The sequence below is a fragment of the Ambystoma mexicanum genome, chromosome 2p (genome assembly GCF_040938575.1).
Source record: "Ambystoma mexicanum isolate Mex_15411 chromosome 2p, UKY_AmexF1_1, whole genome shotgun sequence".
Lineage (NCBI taxonomy): Eukaryota > Metazoa > Chordata > Amphibia > Caudata > Ambystomatidae > Ambystoma > Ambystoma mexicanum.
Window position 1 is genome coordinate 825,786,253 of NC_090923.1, and position 20,000 is coordinate 825,806,252.

General features: G+C 46.6%; 1 protein-coding gene across 1 annotated transcript in view; it reads right to left on the minus strand.

Moving 5' to 3' along the window:
* SPINT2 (serine peptidase inhibitor, Kunitz type 2) overlaps window positions 1-14,559 on the minus strand; it is a 106,974-nt gene extending 92,415 nt beyond the window's left edge. Inside the window, exon 1 of the mRNA XM_069644531.1 lies at window positions 13,933-14,559. Coding sequence (XP_069500632.1) covers window positions 13,933-14,317 — 385 coding nt within the window. The 5' untranslated portion in view covers window positions 14,318-14,559. The remainder of the gene's footprint in view (window positions 1-13,932) is intronic.
* Between the last annotated feature and the right edge of the window lie 5,441 nt (window positions 14,560-20,000).

Consider the following 20,000-nt stretch of genomic DNA (forward strand, 5'->3'; position numbering starts at 1 on the left):
CCAGGCACCAGGAAATGCCCCCAGTGATGCTCTTATGCCTTGAAGGTGGAATTACGCCGGTCCTGTTGAATAAAGGACACCACCTCAGCAGATAGGAGAGCCCCCTTCCCAAATCAGATTTCCTTGGCACCACCACCTCCATTGGGCAGAGCACCAGATCTAGCCCCACCCATCCCCCAGACAGGAAGCATGGGGAAAATGCATGGTCCAGTAGGAGGGTGAACCAACACCAGGGGGGCCAAAGAGAAGCAACCAAGATTACCTCAGATTGATAATCCTGGATCCGGAACAGCACCTCCTGGGTGAGGGGGGGGGGGGGGGGGGGGAGGTCCCAGGGGGGGGAATGCATACAGAAGCCCCGCTGGCCAAGGGGAGATCATTGCATCCATCCCCCACGGCCTGGAGAAGAACCGAGGAACCTTGTCTGACAGGGGAAGAGAAACAGATCCAGAATCTGAGGCCCCCAGCACCCTGCATACCCTCCGAAAGTCCATATTTCGCTGCACCCGATCCTCGAAAGGGAACACCCGGCTGAGGCTGTCAACCACCACATTGTCTCGACCCCCCCCATACCCCTGACAAGACATGCCGATAAGGACAGAAGGTGAGACTCCACCCAGGTACACAGAGAGCCAGTGTGCCCAGGGACCGTGAGCAGGAGCTCCCCTGACAGTTGACACAGGCTACCGTGGCATTATCCGATCACAAGTTCCGCCTGCCCATGAAACACCAGGGCAAAAGCATGTAGCGCCCTGAAGGCCGCTGCTAGCTCCCTCCAGTTGGAAGCCCTGGACGCCTCTAAGTTAGACCACAGTTCCTGGTGAGGCTGTCCCAAAGAAACTTCAACTCACCAGGCTGGCATCTGTGGTAACTATGATCGGAGAGGGCAGACAGAAGAAACCCCCTTAACAGATGGGGCGACCACTGGAGAGCACCCTGGAGGGAGGGAATCACTGGAATCGGGGTATTGAAGTACAGAGAGAATTCCTTCCAGAACCAGTGGACGTGGAGCAGCAAGAGACGAAGAAGCCTGGCCCAGGGCACAAGCCTCGTATCCTAGAGCCTGAAGGAAATCCCTGTCCGAAGCCACCGCCTGTGAAAGAAGAAGAACCAGGCAGTCCCTCAATCGCTTTGCCCTTCCAAGCGAAAGCAGCGCACGATGACCCCTCACCGTTCAGAACCTAGCCTCAATAAACTGAAACGAGAGAGCTCTAGTTGAGACTTGGTCCAGTTGACTAGGAAGCCCAACGAGGGCACAGGTAGTTTCCACATGACAAAACATAAGGCCCTCCGAATGGGCTTTCAGAATGCAGTTGTCAAGATATGAAAAACCTGAATCCACTGGAGATGCAGAGCGGCTATGGCCCCAGAATCTTGGTGAAGACGCAGGGTGCATACTTTAGCCCGAAAGGCAAGGATCGGAAGCAGAAATTATGCCCACCCACAGAAGACCTGAGAAACTTCTGAGGAGGACCAGATGGGAACGTGAAAGTAAGCATCCTGCAGATCCAAGGATCTCTAACAAGCGGAACAACTTGAAGACATTCCACCTTGAAACGTTGTCAGAATATGACTGTTCCGGGATGGTCTATGATAGGATGGTATAACCCAGAGGGCTTTGGAACCAGAAACACAACGGATTATACGCCCCAAACCCAGCTTGCTCCGCGGAATGCATCGAATGACCCTCTTTGAGAGCAGGGCCCGACGAGTATTAGGCAGAATCCAGTGCAGCAGTTCCCTTAGGGAGCACTACACAAGATTAGGACTTCACGTGAGAGCAATTTGGTATCAGTCCGTACCACAAAGATTTAGTTGGTAGCTGTGGCTGAGCAGTCAAACTTATCTCAAGAGGGAGATGATCAGTATTCAGGGTTTACACAATAGGCCCACTAGACTATGGAATAAGGAAAAACAGACCAAAGCTTTGTATTTAAAAAGTAGATATTTATTTTTATACACTTCTAAATAAACACATGTATCACGTAATCAAGCAAGTTAAATTAAGTCAAAGGAAAAATATACACTCCCAAGTTGAATTGTAGACCAAGTGAACCAGAGTGAAAACTGAGCAAAACGGCACAGTGACAACTACACACAAGCGATCCTCTAACAAATCCTCACAAGGGAGGGAAAACACAAGTTATCTAGAAATAGTTTTATACACACTAGCCAACACCAAGACCACGTGTTGTTCAGGGATAACCTTGAGGAAAAGGGGCACAGGTTTTTTTTTAAGCTGGCAAACATGCAGGGCAGTTGCAGAGGAAGTCTGCTTCTGCTTCCAGGTGCCCTGTCCCTGTTACACAGCTCCAGCATTCTAGGGGTCGCCCTAGTGTATGGGGTCGTCCTATAACTGGAATGAAATGGCACTCCGGATGCATCTCCACTGCAACGCCAGCAGTAGTCCCGGCGCCAACACTTCCCATCAGTTTGTGAACCCGTTCAGCAAGACGGTGCATCAGTATAGGCAATACTTAGAATGAAAACTGAGCAAAATGGCATTTCACAATGTTTAAGCATGGGAAGGGAAGGGTAGTTAAAAGAATTACGTGCACCCACACAGTTCTCAGTGAGAATCAATCTAAAGAAAGCAGATATAACAAATGTGACCAGAGTCAGTAGGCCTGTGCCAGAGTCATTGGTACAGGGCAAGGGCCCAGGGGCAAAATTTTCTTGTAGCTGCAGTCAAGTCTTTGGTTAACGTGGCTGCAGAAGTTGAAGACAATGTTGAGAGAGGGGTGACCGACCCAACAGGTAGGTAAAGGATTTAAAACACCTTTAGGGCTACCACGAAGAAAGGGCGGCCTGGCGGAACAATGTACCTTTAAATGAAGAAGTGGCTCCTGCGGTGGCGGTTGTTCATGCAGTTCGGGTGATGCAGCAGAGGAAGAGAGGCTCTTGTCGTGGCGCAAGGTTCGAGTTACTGCATTACCCAGGGACGAAACCAGCTGTGGTGCTGCCCGATGAATAAAAGGTACTCTCCTTTAAATCGCAGTCTGGGTGGACGGGTGCCTGGCTATAGAGTACAGGGTACGGGAGATTCAACCAAGGCAGGTCCGGGAAGGTGATTGGCAAACTGGTTGGCCCCACCAGCTCAAGGGAAGAAGGCTCTTGCAGGTGAAGATCTCTCGTCGTGTGGAGAAAAGTGGTGAGACGCTGCAGCAGGCTTCACCGGTGGCTCAGTCGTTGCAGATGTCTTTGGCTTCTCTCCTCTTCAGCTTCTTAGTTCCAGTGGCGACGTCTTGCTCTTCCAGTCCTCAGGTCCCTGCTTTTATGCAAAAAGATCCCCATTCATACAGCCTAGCTGTCACTCACACAGTGGAGTGGTCATCAGGATAGAATCTGACATGGGTTGCTGAGGCAACCATGTCCAGGGGTCCTACTCCCCCTCCCACACAATGGACCCACCCCAGACTCAGTGGCGCCGAAAGGAGGGCTTCTCGGTAGAAGCCTGACAAAAGGACGAACAAAGGATCCCCGACCTGGGTTAGGGGTTTAGAGAAAGACACGAGAAGTTATATTAAAGTTCTGGCAAATAAAACCTACCGGAGCAAAGTTCTTAAAATGCACTGGCGGTATGCTAGAGGTTGTCAGAAAAAGTGGTACCCTCGAACAATGGGCAAACCCCATAGGGAAATATTTGCAGTCGAATATTTAGAGTAGTAACCACTGCCACCAGCCAGAAACTTTTGAAAGAGGGACTGTACGATACCCTCTTTCAAATGAACACAGGGAAAAAATGAACCCCTTCCAGTACCTCCATAGTAAGATGGGTTGTACTGGTTTAGTTCATAGGATTTGACTAGTAAAGTCAAAGGGGACGTTACATGCCCTGGGAGACAGTAGTCAGTCCCAGGGTATGGAGTTTATGTTTGGGGGTCGCTACGACACCCCTGTGTTACTGCAATGTAACACATGTGAATAAAGATGGTTCCTATGGGGTTGAGAAAGATCCCATAGGCATTAAACACCATTAGCCTAGAAAACATTAAGAGTGGGGAAAAAGCAGGTAAAAGATTCAAACCCAGCAAAGCTGCTGGGGGAACTCTATAGGGAAAATCAGCCATCAAATGAGAATTCTCCCCAACACTGACGCATGGCCAACCTCTTGACGGGGCGCCTGGGGAGTGACGTCTGAATCATGACAGACAGGGGAATAATTCCATCATGCCCCACTCACTCCCCCCCCACCCCCCCACCCTCAGTGCACCAGCTGATTGACAAAGGCTTCTCGAGAGATACAGATACACAGGGTCCAAAAGAACTTCAGTCAAACCCCCACTGGCTCCCCCACCCCAACTTTTTCCAGACGGCTTTTCTCCATAGTAGTTATTGTCCAATCCAAACCCCCCCCCCCCCCAAGATTAAAGGGCGCTATGGTAACCCTGTTCAGAAATGACAGAGGGGGCATTTGGCTGGGGGGGGGGGTTGGAAAGACTGCCCACTTTTAGGAACAAAGCCAGCCCAGTTGAATTAAAAGACTTTACATTAAGAACAGCGGTCGAAGTGTATGAAAAAAAAGTAGTGGAGCTATGATCCCTGCTGGTCTGCCCTGCTCCCCACAAACTCCATCCCTGCGCCCCCCTCCCACACAATCCAAACCCCCCCAACAAACACCTGCTATTTATGAGAATGTGCAGTGCACTTAAGTGCAAGTTTCAACTTCTTCCTACACTTTTAACCCATTTTAGAACAGTTTAAAATAAAAGTATAGGAAAGTATGGGAGCATCGCTCGCGACTGCTCCCACCCACTTCGACCTCTGATAACGACATTTATTTCAGTGATTTTAATAAGCAGTAATGTGAAATTGATGGCTTTTAATGTGATTTTGTAGCAACAAGATGAGACGATTTGGGTCTTCCTAGCATTGTAGAATTTTAGGGGAAATGTTTTCCATACAAATTGTGAAAGAGTGCCAGAAGGGCAAAGCAGCATCGTACAGACTTGGCGTTTGAACCAGTATACGGTATTTGCCCATCTGATTTTTATAATGGTGATGTTTGTAAATATAAGGGGTTTGTTTCATAACCGATTTTGGCAAGAGTAATGGTGCAACAAAGCACATCATAAAAAACACCCACACTAAAAATGACACCACTTCCTGGGCCCAATCCGCCTGCAGGGGCGTGGTGATATCCTCAGCCTGACCTGTCCTAAAGGTATGTCCAGGTTATTTCCACCCACATAGTAAAAATCATTTGAAGTCATCCGGTTTATAAAAAAAGGAGGAAGCACAGAGAGTGGGAACATTCAAATTTCAGGACATCCAAAAATCCAACATCCAGACATTCAAAATTCCCCTGCAAGACTCCAGAGCCAGGCCAGAGGAAGCTGATCCAAATTTTGCATAACATCCAGGCAGAACCACCCATCCAGAATTAAACCCTACAATAATACCAATTATTCAGGGGGAAAGACTGCTGTCCCCTTTGGGAGAATCCAGTGATCAGATTTGTCCTTGCCCAGCTGATGCACACCGCTGTCCACTGTAACCAGACCCCAGCTGCCCCGCTGTTCCATCAAGAAGAGTCTGCTGTTGCGCAGTGACTAGATCCTTGTCCCGCTGTCAAGAGACCTGGTTAGCTGTCCAAACTACCCAATTCAAGTGCATTTTGTAAGTATCGCCCTCCCCAGAACCAAAATGTTGCATACACCGCTCTGTGCTTTGCATTCTGTGCAACCCTATAAGTACCCTATTTAATTCTTAAAGTGTCAGAATCTTTTGTGTCTGTCTTCAGAAAAATATTTTAGTCTCCATGCGTTAGCGTAATTCTTTCCGAATCATTTCGGTCCTTGGTTAAGTCCTTAGTACTATTTTGAATAAATTAATTTCCCACAGAGATGAACGCAGCGCAAATATGTAAACCTTGCAAATTAACCTCCTTGCGTACTGTGTCCTTTAATAATCTAGCCATTTAAAATATAGTTGCAGTAGATCAAATCAGTTTGCCTGTGAAAGTGTTTTTTAAAATATGATTTTCCTTTCCTTTTAAGAATCCCACACTGTCAACCATAGTCATCTGTCACTTTAGTATCCTACCCGTTATGTGCCTGTGTACCTCATCAGCAAAACTGATTTTCGATTGTCCGTTTAGCTAATTTCTGAAGTCGTTTGCTTATTTTAAAACCGTGCAAACTAAGAAATGCAATTTTACCACGTGTGATTCTTGCGGCACTTTTCCTTCCCAAAGTCGATTTTCTAACCTCTATGTGTGTCGTTTAGTGCCTTGCAGCTTGTAAGTGTTCTGGCCTCTTTAGGACAGCTACACAAATTCTGGTTTTATCCATTCAACCGCACATGTAAAATAACTATTCTTTAAGTCAGAGTGCCATTTTGCTCGATTTCAAGGGTTTTCAATCCGATTTTGGCCTCCCATTCAGGGGTGGTAGTTCGGATTTTCAATCTAAGTTTTGCCTAGTATACCCCGACTCCTTGCTGCTCCTCTCCACCCACAAAGCTTGGTTAACAGGGGTTTGAGGGAGTGTTGCAAGGGGAATGCACAACCGTGGTGCCATTTAAAATTATTACCCAAAAAGTAATCTTGCTTTCATTCATTCATTTTTTGCATTAATGTGCCTGATGTGAAGATAATTTTATCATGCAATTATCACCACACTGGTGATTAACATATTTCATCACTACCCACCGGCCTGGTTCATGGTCCATTGCAACACAGGGTGTACGTCAAAGGGGGGGGGGGGGGGGGGGGCGAGAAACAGGTTGGCTGCCTCTCAATGCTGAATCTGACATTAATAAACTTGAAAGCGTTTATTGTATGCCACATCCCTGGCCAGTGTAAAGAGTCCTGGTCTGGAGTGTGCCGTGTCTTTAAATCTGTGACAATTCCGCGATATGCTACCTTTTTAAAGGCCATGGCCATAAGCCGACAAGGTCTATCTTTTGTCCCTGCTACCAAGGCCAATTCCTTCGAAACCAAATTAGAACTAAAGAGATTCTTCACCAGATTAAAATATTTTTGCAAGGTTTATCTTCCAGAACACCAGGCAAGTTGAGTAGAAATAATAGCCAATGCAAACATTAAACAATATCACTGGCCTCATGGTAAAACCCTACTTTAATCCTCCACCCCACTCGAATGTGTGGCTTGAAAACAGTGACCAGAACAGTACTAGACATCAAAAAGAAAAACTAGAAAAACTATTATCAAGCCAATTTTACCAGAGAAGAGAGGACAGCCCACCAGTCCCTGAACAACAAAACGATCACCATCAAACCAGCCGATAAAGGCGGTGGCATGGTGATCCAAAACACTCACGATGACATAGAACGTACACAGCTCTTATCAGATACTGAGGCCTACTGAACTATAACCCCACTGAGGCTACAAGAAGAAATTCAGAGCCTTACCAGACATGCTGAACATGAAGCCTGGATTTGTGAAGATGATTTTCCTCAATAAATACACCCTCAGATTCCTGCATTCTATATTCTACCGAAGGTACACAAAAACCCTACCAATCCACCAGGACGCCCCATTGTTTCAGCTTGCGATTCTCTACTAGAACCATCATCCTCATACACAGACGTCTTCCTAAAGCCATTGGTTACAAAATGACACCCTACATCAAGAACACCACAGAGACTCATTTTGGAGAACGTCACTAACAGAATCTTGCATTCCATCACTCTCGATGTTGAGGAAAACATTTTACAAACTGTACTCAACACTAGACTACCCAACAGTCCCGACAAACTTTGTTGTTGAGTGCACCAGGCTCGCCATGACCGAGAACGTTTCTATTCAAGCAACAAATATACAAACAGACGAAAGGCTTAAGTATGGGGGCTACATGTGCACCAGATGTAGCCGATTTGTACATGGCACAATTTATATAGCGCACAAAACCCGGAGGTATATACGATATGGCATTTATAACGCGCCTACTCAAGGTGCGACGCAGCAGGGGGGGGGGGACAGAGGGAAGAGACAACAATCCTTCTAGGCCAAGTAAGATTCAGATTGTGCAAGTGCAGGGGAAGGGCGGGGGAAGTGCAGTACATGGTGTAATATAAATAAAACAATAAGAGAAGTAGGGCCAGCTTGTGGCAAGTACAGACAACGGATGGGGGACTGTAGGGATATATAAAAACAGTCTAAGTGCAGGTGTGGAACTGGCGGGGAGGGGACCTGGGCCGGAGATCAAAGAGTGGCCAGGTAACCAGTACAGTTCAGCAGAGGAGAAAGCAGAAGCAAAGAGATGGTTTAAAGGGGCTTCCGGAACCGGAGATGGTTCTCCTCAGGAGGCAGGCAGGCTGTTCCGTAGGGAGGCCCCAGCCGAAGAAAGATCTACTACCAACTTGTTGCTTGGAGAAGCGACTGACCCTGAGGAAGTTGGAGGCGGACGAGCGAACAGCAAGGAAGATATTATGCTTGGTGACAGTGCTTCTGGTTACAGAAAGGAAGCGCAAGGCGCGATTACATCATAGAGAGACGTACAGGAGATCACCACAAGCAAAGTGTTCAAAAGTGAGCACATATGGAGCCTAGCCCCATGTTGCACGGGAGCTGCAACACAGATATGCGGATGGTAAATTTGGAATTGTACAATCTGGCGTACAGCAAGGGGGCGGGAGAGGGGTAAACAGCGACTCACCTTGGTGGGTCCTGGTAGCGCACCGGGAGCAGACGGGGGCCTTGGGATCAGGGTTTAGTACGAGGACCAGTCAAGCCTGCCGGCTCCAGTAGGGCAATCAAACCCAAAAACCCAGCCAATCAGGGGCCACTCTGGAGCGTCTAGGCATCCCATAATTTAATATGCAGGTTTAAGCTGCCTGTCATGCTGCACAACATAAATCTTTATGATCAGGAACAGCGGATGGTTACTGCTCAGAGCACAATGCAAACATAATAAAAACAGTGTTTGAGAAATATGCAACTTTTTGTGCTCGATCGCCAAATGCTTTCATTAAGCCCCCAGGGCTTACATTGCACCCAAGATAGTGTTGGGATGCTGCGGCTGTCTCCCGATGGCAAGGGGAGCGGGGCAAGGCCACCAGAAGCTACGAACTTCAGCAATGCAAGACAGATTACATCTACGCCGAATCCAACCCCTTCAAGACACACATCTTGGTCTGGCATTAATACATCGATGATGTACTCTTGATCTTGACAGGTTCTGCAGATTATGTTAATTCACATTTGGTTGAACTCATGCATTACACACATCAAGTTCACGATCAACTGGAACTCTATGGGGGCTACCCCCAGTCCAGCGACAAAACAAATGTGGCCACTGTGTGGCCTTTGAATTTACAGAGACGCGAAAAACGTTTGAACATGGAAACATCCAGTGGGTCCTCAAAATGCATACCAATTGCAATAACAAAATGGTGATCCACATCAGAGAGCCCCTGTGGTCTACTGTATGTAGACTAGCGCCCCTGTTGTCTACTGCATGTAAACTAGCGATAAAACAACTTCTCCGAACACTGGCCTTGCAACCGCAACACAGTTACCGAAAAAACCTCTGGTGGGACATTACATTCAGAAGAAGCATTCAGACAAAGACCAGAAGCTGTATGTCCTGCAGTGCTGCCCCCGCAAATAAGAGGCAGCAAGGTAAAGATTTGACGCAACTTGGGTGGACACAGCGACTGGACACTGCCTAAAATTGTCTCAACATCCTGATGGGGTACAGCCTTTTAGCGGCAGGGTAGTTCAACAGCCACTACGCCAGTTTTGTATGCAGATGTATGCCATTTAGCATAAGTGTTTTTTCTGAAACACCTTAATCCCTAGAGGTAAACCAGTGGCTGCCACATGCTCCTTTTCAGACAATATCAGCCATGTCTGTAAAAATTGACCCACCATTTGGGATTAAACGTTGGAGTACTCATGTCGTTAGATGACTGGCCCTGCCTATTGATGGGTCGTGTGGTGTCCATTCTACGCATGACAGAGTGAGGCCCCTATAGCCACATTAGCCTTCTTCTTGGCTTTTCCACATTTTGTCCTCATTGTCAACACATGCGGGCAAAATTTAGAACACTGACTGATCTAGACCTTTTTTTGCCATTTGGTTCCCTTAGAGACACCGAGCACCTATGCGCCTAGTTTCCCACTTTATCGACAACTGAGTCCGTTCCAAGACGGGCGACAGCTTATTTTTAAGCACAGCCACTCTGTTGCTATGGAACACAATGCTACATTCACTGTCCTGGAGAACACGGGCGCACACGCACCGTTGATTGTTCACCGGACTTTGCCCAGCTTAAGTGAGAAATAAACCCCTTACAACACAGATCGAGTTCCCACAGCATCGATACACCACGCGAGGGACACCTACAGCAGTTTTTCTGCCGTCACACATGGCATCGGGAGACAGGCGACACGGGGCTCTCGCATGCAGAATAAGAGTGGACTAGTCTCTATGCCAGCATCCATGTTGCACTCAGATAAGGAGGCCGTCCAAACTAGTATTCATGCCGGTGCCCTTCCATTTATCTAGATTCTCCCTGCACAGCACGCCTTCCCCAGGTGAATGTGCTTTTAACCAGTGAGGCTAGCCTTTGATCACCCCTTTTGCCAGACCTGTACTGTGGGGCCTTCACAACTTCTGGGTTTCCCAAACTCCAGTGGTCACTATCCCCCACCTAGAACCGGTTATCATTTTCCACCTCTATCTGTCGTGTAACTGCCACCTATGCGAAGGGGTGTTATACAGTTTCAAAGCTTTTTAAGCTATACCAAGGCACTCAGACATCTTGTCACGGGGCGCGCCACACCATATAAACAGTCATCGTGACTTTGTTCTATCAGATGTACATACATTCCAACAGTGTGCATCTTAATAATGTACTGCCTGAATATCAGGCTCTATCCAGCCACTCACGCCTCCAGGCATTGTGGTTTACTTATCCTTCTGTTTGCCCCCAACGCGCTGTAATGACAGATTTTCCATTTTTATTAACACATTAGTGTGACATACACACACACGTTCCCTACAAACAGGTTCCCACAGACAAGCATTAGTGGACGACCGTGCATGGACTTGTGCACAGTAAGCACTCAGGGATTGGTTCCTAGTTTAGAAATATCAATAAGTATTGAAGCTCAAGATATTTTGTTGCTTTTGAAAGACACCCAAATGTAGAACCCTACCCTTTTACATAGACATTCTCCTCATTGTTTATAGATCCACACAGGAATACTCATTAATTGAACACTGATCAATTTTGTCTGTACTGATGAAGGCCACCCTAACAGGCACATTTCAACTGCTCCTTGTGGCCGAAACAGTTGTGTTGACAACCAAATCTTTATACAGTATTGTACATACTGCTCAAGCACTTCTCAGCAGATTGTGGTTCCCAAAAAAAGTAAAAGGATCCCCCGCATTTGTATAAACTAAGGCTTGCAGTTTTAACGTATTTATTCTCCATGTTTACATTGTTATTTTCTTTATACTGTTTTTCCTCTGATACACTTTGTTAAACCAATTATAAGTGAATGTTGTGCACTAAATTGATTAATGGAATTGTGATATCTACCTTTTTTAAATTAAGTAAACTCATTAAAAATCCTTCTTGGGTCTGAATATATTCGGGCTCATCATGATCATTTGTTTTGTGCGCTAATCCCTTTACCTGGTCAGATCAGGGAACTGCCAGGAGCCCTTTAACTTACACTGCCATTCTCTGCAGACAGACCTCTCCATCAGGCTAGGGATGAGGTCATCCCCCTGGACGACCTGTGGAATGGCAGCCCACCCCACCCACCTGTAAGGGATATAACAACCAAAAATCAGATTCAGTACATTCCCGTCGGATTTCAGCCTTTATTCCAACCAGATGGTGAAGGCCTCTCTTAAGTGCCTGCTTCAACTGGGGCATAGGGGTCTAGTACCTCCACCCCCCAGCAGAGTCCGGTAACCCCATATAGTGGGACACTTGCAACAGTACATCAGCGGTCGCCTCTTTGTCCAAGTACGTGCCCTTAAACTCAGCAGACCTGGAGGAAGGGGGGGGGAGCTGCCTAAGCTGGAGGATGAGATGAGGAGGAAAAGGATGAAGAGTCCCCCCTCCCCCAATACTGCAGAGTGCTTGGATACCCTCCTCACTCTTGTAAGGCCTTCTTGAAAATCCAAAAGTAGCTTGTCCCCCCCCCCCCCAGGTACTATGCTCCATCGTCTCTTGGAAAAGGAAGGCAGAGAAGAGTGAGTCTCCATATGCCTCAGCTTGGTAGAGCGTTTCCCCATGATCGGCACAACACAGTGAAGCAGCAGACAAGAGGCACTCCAGGTTTGCCAAGTTAGAAAGGAAGGATCCTAATAATGCGGAAATCAGCCCCATTCTTTGCCACCGAACAGGAGTACTGGGACGAGGAAGAGTGGAGGTAATGGCTTCACAGGACCGTCGAGTGAGCAGGGTCTGATTGGTGGGAGTGTCCCATAATTATAATAAAATATATAAAAATGGTGATGCTTTAGTTAGAGCAGGTTTTAACTACAGTTCTGTGAGCGAGGGTCCTGCACTAGATAGTACGAGTTTTTGGGTGGAACGCAGGGTCCGAGAAGTGATTTGGCTGTAGGGTTATCCCCTCGACACCACTATATCATGAGGCAAATTAGCCAAGAACAGTTTGAAACAAACTGAGCGATTGCTAAACACTATGAACCCAAATGGTTTTACCCTGGGCCCTGGAGGTAGAAGGCCGAGGAACATAAGCAGGGAAATTGCCATGTGTTATGAATTCCCCCCCCCCCCCCCCCACCCGCGACAAAGGGGAGAAAGGAGGATATGCAGGAAGCCAAACAGGCGCTCTGCCTTCACACCCGGATGTGCAGGGAGAGGGCCTGGCTCACCTGGCCGGGTGCAGAGAAGGTGCCAAGTACCTGCGAGGCGTTACCCGTATTGTCCGGGCGGCAAGACCAAAGGTCTGCCAACCCCGAGGGCCAGCGTGGGGACCGGGGCGCGCCAGAAGGTAGTGAGGAGCCGATATGCCCCAGCCCTTAAGTGGAGAGGTATCAGTGAGCCCCCCTCGCATTGCCTTTTCTGCAGTACGGGCACAAGCCACGCCATTGTCCCACCGAAAAGTAAAGCTATAAAATAAGAGAGACAACCTGCATGGCCAGAATACACAATCATAGGAGAAGGGAGAATGGTAGTTTATGGCTATACGCTCGGCGCACTGAGGGTCAAAAGCGGCACTGGACATAAAGGAGTAGAACACACCAGGAGCGCTGGGCCTGGCGAAAAATAAGCACAGCATATACGCTGGGTAGCGCAGTTGTCCAAGAATAAAAGGAAAACAAATACCATAAAAAGAAAAGCACAGCAGAAACGTTGGTCGCAGTAAATAAGAGCACAGCAGGAACGCTGGCCATGGTTCGTTGTAAACTGCTAAAAAGGTAGAGAGTTGGCCCTACGATGGAACAGAGCCCCCGCTCACCTGATCGCCAAAAACATTTGTTTTTGTTATGTAGCATGGTGTAACAAAGTTTAGGGCATAATATTTCCCACCTTACCTGGTTTCCCGTGGCTATTATTCCAATGCATGTTAGGGCAGGATGGATGTGCCTCGAGCTACACCTACCTGTGCATTGGGTCTCCCCCCCCCCCCACACTATGCCACTGCCAGGCTCATTAGTGTTGCATATCCACCAGAGAAAGTACCTAGCCATTCAGCTCATTTTGGGTGCGTTTTCACTCGCCCAACAAGCCAATGAGCTTCATAAACTTTAGCTGCATTAAAGTGCCCTCCCCCCCAGACTGCTTTCCGGTCTGTGGGCTCTGCCACATTTTCAGCCGGGGCTGGGCATAACTCCCAATTCAGTCACCTATTTTAGAACAGTTTATACTTGCCCTCTTGCATCAAACTTGGCACCTTACCAACATGACTCCCTCCGCCTCCTCCCGTACTCTCACAAACCTCCCAACTTTAGAAAACGTTTGTGCTAGTCTCACCTGCTTGAGTCGCTTTCCTCCCCCCATCCTTCTGGTAGCTGTCGAAGCCGGTAGCCGGGCCCACCTCGCAAACGTTCTTGTCTCCTCCGAATAAACAGTTCATCACGTAGCAGGTCAGCTTCCCATCGGTGCCCTTTCGGGTCATAGCCAGGTTGCAGACACTTTGGGAGCAGCAGCTGTTCAGGCATTCCTGATTGGTGGCAACTGGAAAAGGATCACCCAAAAGCGCCGACCAGTGTATATTGTTATCCGGGTCACTAATGCCCTGGCCGGGCTTAAACGCGAAGGAGGAAGCACATGGGGCTTGAGCGCGGGCGGGCAGCGAGAGCTGCCCCAGGACTGGCAGCAACAACAGAAGGCAGCGCAGTTCGCTCGCGGCCATCATTTTCTTTCCACCACCGCGGGTTCGGAACAGTCGAAAAAGGCGTGGGGAAGGTAGTTATTTAATGGCCGCCTTACATAGGTATGAGGGTCGAGACGCAGAGCGTTCGAAGTACCTCTCAAGTGTTGGCCGGTGACGTCAGAAGAGCTCGCGCTCCACCGCCCAGACGCTCGCTTCCTTTAAAGTGGACTGGCGAAACCTGCTCTACAGCCCGTGAGGGCGGGACGCTCAAAAGGAAACAACAATCCCCACCTGACGTCACCACGCCCATAAAGTCACCTGTCCTATCCCAGTGCCGCTTCAAAGGCGCACTGGAACCTGCGCCCGGAAGAGAAGTCGCGCAGAACTGAAGTTATTAAACAAAGAGCATAAATAAGGCACACACGTGTCAGAGACATCAAATGTTGTGATAAAAACTAAGATACAGAAGAAATGACTGATAGGAAGACGCAGCAGTCAAAATAATAGGGAGGAATTGTTCGTATTAAAAGTGCGTACAGAAGTGTTGTTATCATTCGGCAGGCTCTCCTTAGTTGGGTACAAGCATAGCTTGTTGGGGGTGGGTGGGAATTCACCCCCCCCCCAATATTACTGACTAAGCTATGCCGCTGGTGGTTCTGCGCTGCAGACGAATTTCTGGTGGTTTTATTCGGGCGCAGAGGTTGGAGTCTGTTTCGCCAGCAGCGCCTCAGGCTCTCGGCCGCCCCCCACTGCCTCAAATAATGAAGGGCGCAGTCTCCTACCAATAATCTCGTCGTAACCGGTTTATTTGATGTGTGTGTAGTGAAATTGGAGGAGGCTTGTTCCCACCAATGTAGCTTTGTAAAGTATTCCGCTCCAGTGCCGTGCAATGATTGAGGAAGTGATTACCTTGACAGGTTGTGTGAGGGCCTGGCAAACTTGTTTATGTGAACTAGTTACGTTATTGTGATTTATACCGCGCACTGCTTCCGTTTGCATGATCTGCAGGTGCTGAGGTGGACCTGAAAAGGAAGGAGGGCTCAGGTGGGTTAGTTAGTGGGATGGGGAGGGAGAGCACGAGAGAGCTTTTGCTTTGCTGATGGTAGGCTTCAGTTCAGGAAAACTGGTGGCTGTGTGGTGGGTTTTCTTATAGTGGTTATGGGCAGGGGCAGTCTGTGCAGCTGACCTGGGCCTGTGGTCTCCTCAGGCACCATCTTCTTCCAGCACTCAAAGTAATATTTTTTTTCAAAATCAGCTGTCCTACCTTCATGTAGGAGCCTCGACTCACTTTTTGTTTGTCCTAGTGAGGCAACTTGTACCCTCCCAATCTCCTGCTGGGACACTCTCAAGACAAATGCCCACCTCCCAGCTGCCCACTAGGAGCCCCAGGCCTCGCTAGCACTGCTGATCACTTTTTTTCTTAAAGGAGAACATTTAAAATGGGTGCAATTTACAAGTGATGGCCTATTTAAGAGACCATTGTTTTGGACAAGACATTCTTAACATTTCCGTGTTATGAACTGCAAAGGGACATTTTTATTTAGAAAGCACAAGCAAAGCACCGGTTAGCTGCCTAAAATCTGTGCCCTCCTCCAGGACAATTAGACATATCACACAAGCCATTTTAAACGATCTGCCTTATTTTCACATGTTCATATTTACCAGCTAAAAAGCATATATTTTAGGTAGAATGTAACATTTTCCCCACATTATAGATGAAGTGTGCCTTTTTGTCAAATATTGAAACACAGTTAACCTTTTCACATATTACCTTTTTGTTATGAGTCTTGAAAGTACATTTTCAAAATCCACAAGTAGTTTTTTGCCTTCTGCTGAATTGCATTCTGGTATTTGTGGTCTTGCATTAAAGGTGGGGGAATAATGCCATAACTGTAAATGATTTGCCTAGCATATTTCTATAAGGATTAATATATTTGTGTGGGTACTTTACTATGGTCTGTGTACTTTTGAAGTTGTCTTTATAAAACAGAGTATTGTTGAAAGTCAAACGTGGGGGTGAGAGTGGAAAGGATGAGAGGGCAAGTGAGTCATGAATATTTGCCCAGGATGTGACATAAAAGGTTTTCATCCTGGAGACTGGACAGGGTATTTTCTCTAGTTCTGGCCCTGTTCTGATTTTCAGGGCACAAGTTGAGGATACATGTGGGTGGACAGCATCCACACACTTTTTTTAGAGGGTGATGCAACCCCTGTTGGGTGTTTTTGAGGCCAGCATTAAAAAAGTTTCTTATTTGTGAAAGATGTGATACAGGTTATTTTGTGGTTTTTGTCCTTATGTTATAACAAACAAGAAAGATATAGATTCTCTTATGATAAAACGGAGTGGAAGTGATTATTTAAATTTAATTGAAACTGTTTTTGGTGAAACAAAGGTCCCATTGTGTGGATCTTTATCGAACATTATTTATTCTAATTTAAGAATTGACTGGTACCCAGTAGCAAAAGGTGTGCAGATACGCGAGTGTCCCACAGACAGTGGGCACTTTTTTACTAGCTCTTGTTATACCCAGTGCCAGGGTTGTAATTCGCTCTTGCACCCTCTATAATCTTAAACCATATTTACACATATTTAATTTAGGTGTGCTCCTCACTATCTTTTTGTTTGCACCTTTTATACTTTGCCAGTGTATATATTGGAAATTCTCCTCTCTCAGATTATTCTTCCATGTTGATTCATTTTTTTGAAAGGCCAATGCTTATTTGTCTTCTGCACTTTCTTCTAAGGGGAAAGGTCAATTGAACTAAATGTGTATATTTCATTTTAAGGTATGTTCACTTATTTTTCCTATATTCTTGGGTGCCAGCTTTTGATTTTTGCTAGAGGGGCAATGATTCCCACACCGCGTGACACGAGGGAGCTGTGCCCTTCCTGAGGTAAAAAAAAACATTTGACAACACATTTTGCAGTAGGAACTGGAAAAACGTAATATAATTTACAGAAAAATCTAAACATATAACATCTCAGCAGCAGTCACCTAACCTGATGAGTAGCCTTTGCAGAATTCTGCTATAGGATCCCTTCTACACCTGCACCTGCAAAGTAGCTTTAGGATTCCCTCCTCCTTTTAATCAAGGGTCAGGTGGTCCATTAATGAGGCTCCCTTCCCATTTTGAAGTAAGCAGCACATGCTAATTTTGCAAGGTGCATGCTAACACATCACCAAACCTGAACACTACAGGAGAGGAGACAGAAACCCTGCCACAGCCAATGATTCAGAGGAGCATGGCAAGGAGAATGGTTGCAACTAAGCCCTCTGCCCCCATGTGCTCTGCACCAATGCATATATTACTGAGCCCACTCCCACACCCCCACTTTTAATGTTTTTTAAGAGATTTGAGCATAGTTAATTTTGTTAACATTTGAAGACACGAAGAATTGCTTACTTCTCTGCCTCAAGAACGTCCAGGTAACTAGGCTCTATTGCTCTATAAGGCAATCCTACAGTAGACGCAACCTGCCCCGACTGTCCTAGGGCCAATCCCTGCCCTAAAATGACCTCCTTGGAACCTGCTTGGAGTTTATTTCTTTTGACAGCCAAAATAATCCTTATCTGTAGCTTCTGAAATAAAAACATGTTGCTTGTGTGGAAAATATGGCCAAATATATACACCATAAAAACAATAGGGAAACGCCTGCAAAAACAGCAGCTAACTTTAGCAAAACACAATCACCATATTTCTGCAATGCCTTCCATAGTCTGTGAGGGGTCAGAAATGAGAGGCGGACACAAAGTGGTAATGTTCTCAACATTGGCCATTTTATTAACAGAAAGGGGTTTGGATGAAGGCCTAACGTGAATGTCCCGTCCTATTGTAAGGAAGGTATGTTATCAATAGTAGACACAAACACAATAGAAACAAGCTTCGAAAACCTTTATTTGGTATTTTGGTATTTTCGTTGGGTTGGTAGAATTCCTAACTGGCCATAACTCTAGAATGGGAGTAGTCTCGACCATTAAATAAATAAAAACACGTCAAATTCAGTCTAATTAAAAAAAAGCCTATACTAAAAAAAAGGAACCCTGCTTTGCTCAAAATGACAAATGTGTTAAGGGAATACAAAAGGAAAATAGTGTCTCAAAAGAAATGTCTAGAGATTTTCCTAAAAAGTATAGGTGTATGGGACAGTTCTATCAGTCTTACGCACTTTGACTTACTTGTACAATTCAACAGGTCAGGCTTGGGCTTCAATCTTCTGGTAGTTCTTTCACTTCATTAGGCTTGGGCCGCCTTGTCATAAATACACAGTTCACTTTTGAGCTTTACTTTCTCACAATTCACCAGAGCCTTCCCTGCGCCGGGCTTGAGCCTGCCTCTCGTTTCACATTCCCAGTTTCTCACAGTTCTGCACAGGCTTCCCTCTGCCGGTCTATTCATTTTATCACAAAGTTCTGCACAGGCTTCCCTCTGCCGTGCTCAAACCTCTCTTTCACTTCACAGGGGTTCCCTTCCCCACGTTTTGTTTTGGTGTCTTTTTGCTGTCAAAGACTTTGAAAACTGCAAGGATTTTACATAGCCATCTGCATGACCACTTCAACATCTCTTTCAACAATTCTACAATCCACAATCTTCCTCATCTTGCAACACCAATGCCTCTTGGTACTTGTTTCTCATTCCTTTAAGATTGCCTTCTTGGCCTCTTTCAAAGTTCATATGTAACACCAATACTTCTTGGTACTTGTAGTTTCTTGTTCTCTTTACTTTGACCTCTTGGCATCTTTCAAAGTTCATATATTTTGCCTTTCATTCATTCACGTTTCTTTCAGGATCGCAGTTACTTTCTTACCTTTGGTTCCCGTTCAACTCAGAACGTTTTACAGAGACATTCGAATGTGCGATTTCACCTCGCAGGACCACTCTGTTACTTTGTATCTATTCCTTTTACAATTCAGCAGTTTTTCTTTCCATTACGCCTTTTATCGGCACTCGCGCAACCTTCAACATTTGAGTTACTTTCACAGTTCATATGTAGTTACTTTTGCTTTTAACACAAAACAGGCTTTTGTTGCCTTCGATAACTCACTGGTCATGTTAATTGGTCTTTTTTCATCAATGCTCTTCAGGCAGCAGTCAACGCTGTTACCAATGCCTGCTCTGCTCCTCCCCAACTCTGCCGTTCACCTTGGAGAGTCGTGGGCCCCTTTCAAGCACCTTGAAGGTTTCTTTCTTCCGCTCACTCGTTTTCAGTTTTGGAATGCGTACAGCTCCCAAAAGTGTGGAATTCTCGACTGGCTCTCTCTTGGATTTTCACAACTGCTGATCAGCCCTTTGGCATTCCACCTCCCATCGTCTGGTTTGCATCAGCCCCGAAAGAGCTGTTCCCTTTCGTACTGAGCCTCGCTCAGAGTGTGCCTCTGCGCGCCACCTTTTATATGCCTGACAGGGAGAGTTAACAAGTGGCAGGTGTGTATAGTTAGGATTACGTGCCTGACTCTGCCTGGCCTCATTGCAAGTTAGTAGAGGGAATCTTTCTGGCTTCATTCCTCATCTTTCTCGGCTCAGTAGTGTTGTCAATGTAACATGGTGAGGAATTATGGGAGCTGTAGTTTCCCATAAAATAAGCAGGGATAGGGGGTTGATGGGTTGTGGAAAAAGGGGGATACCATGTCTTACCATCGGGTGCTGTCCCCCACTCCCAGAGGACCCCCTACCCAGGTGATCCTCCCTCGTTTGTCCACCCCCAGGGTCGGGATCCAAATGCAAT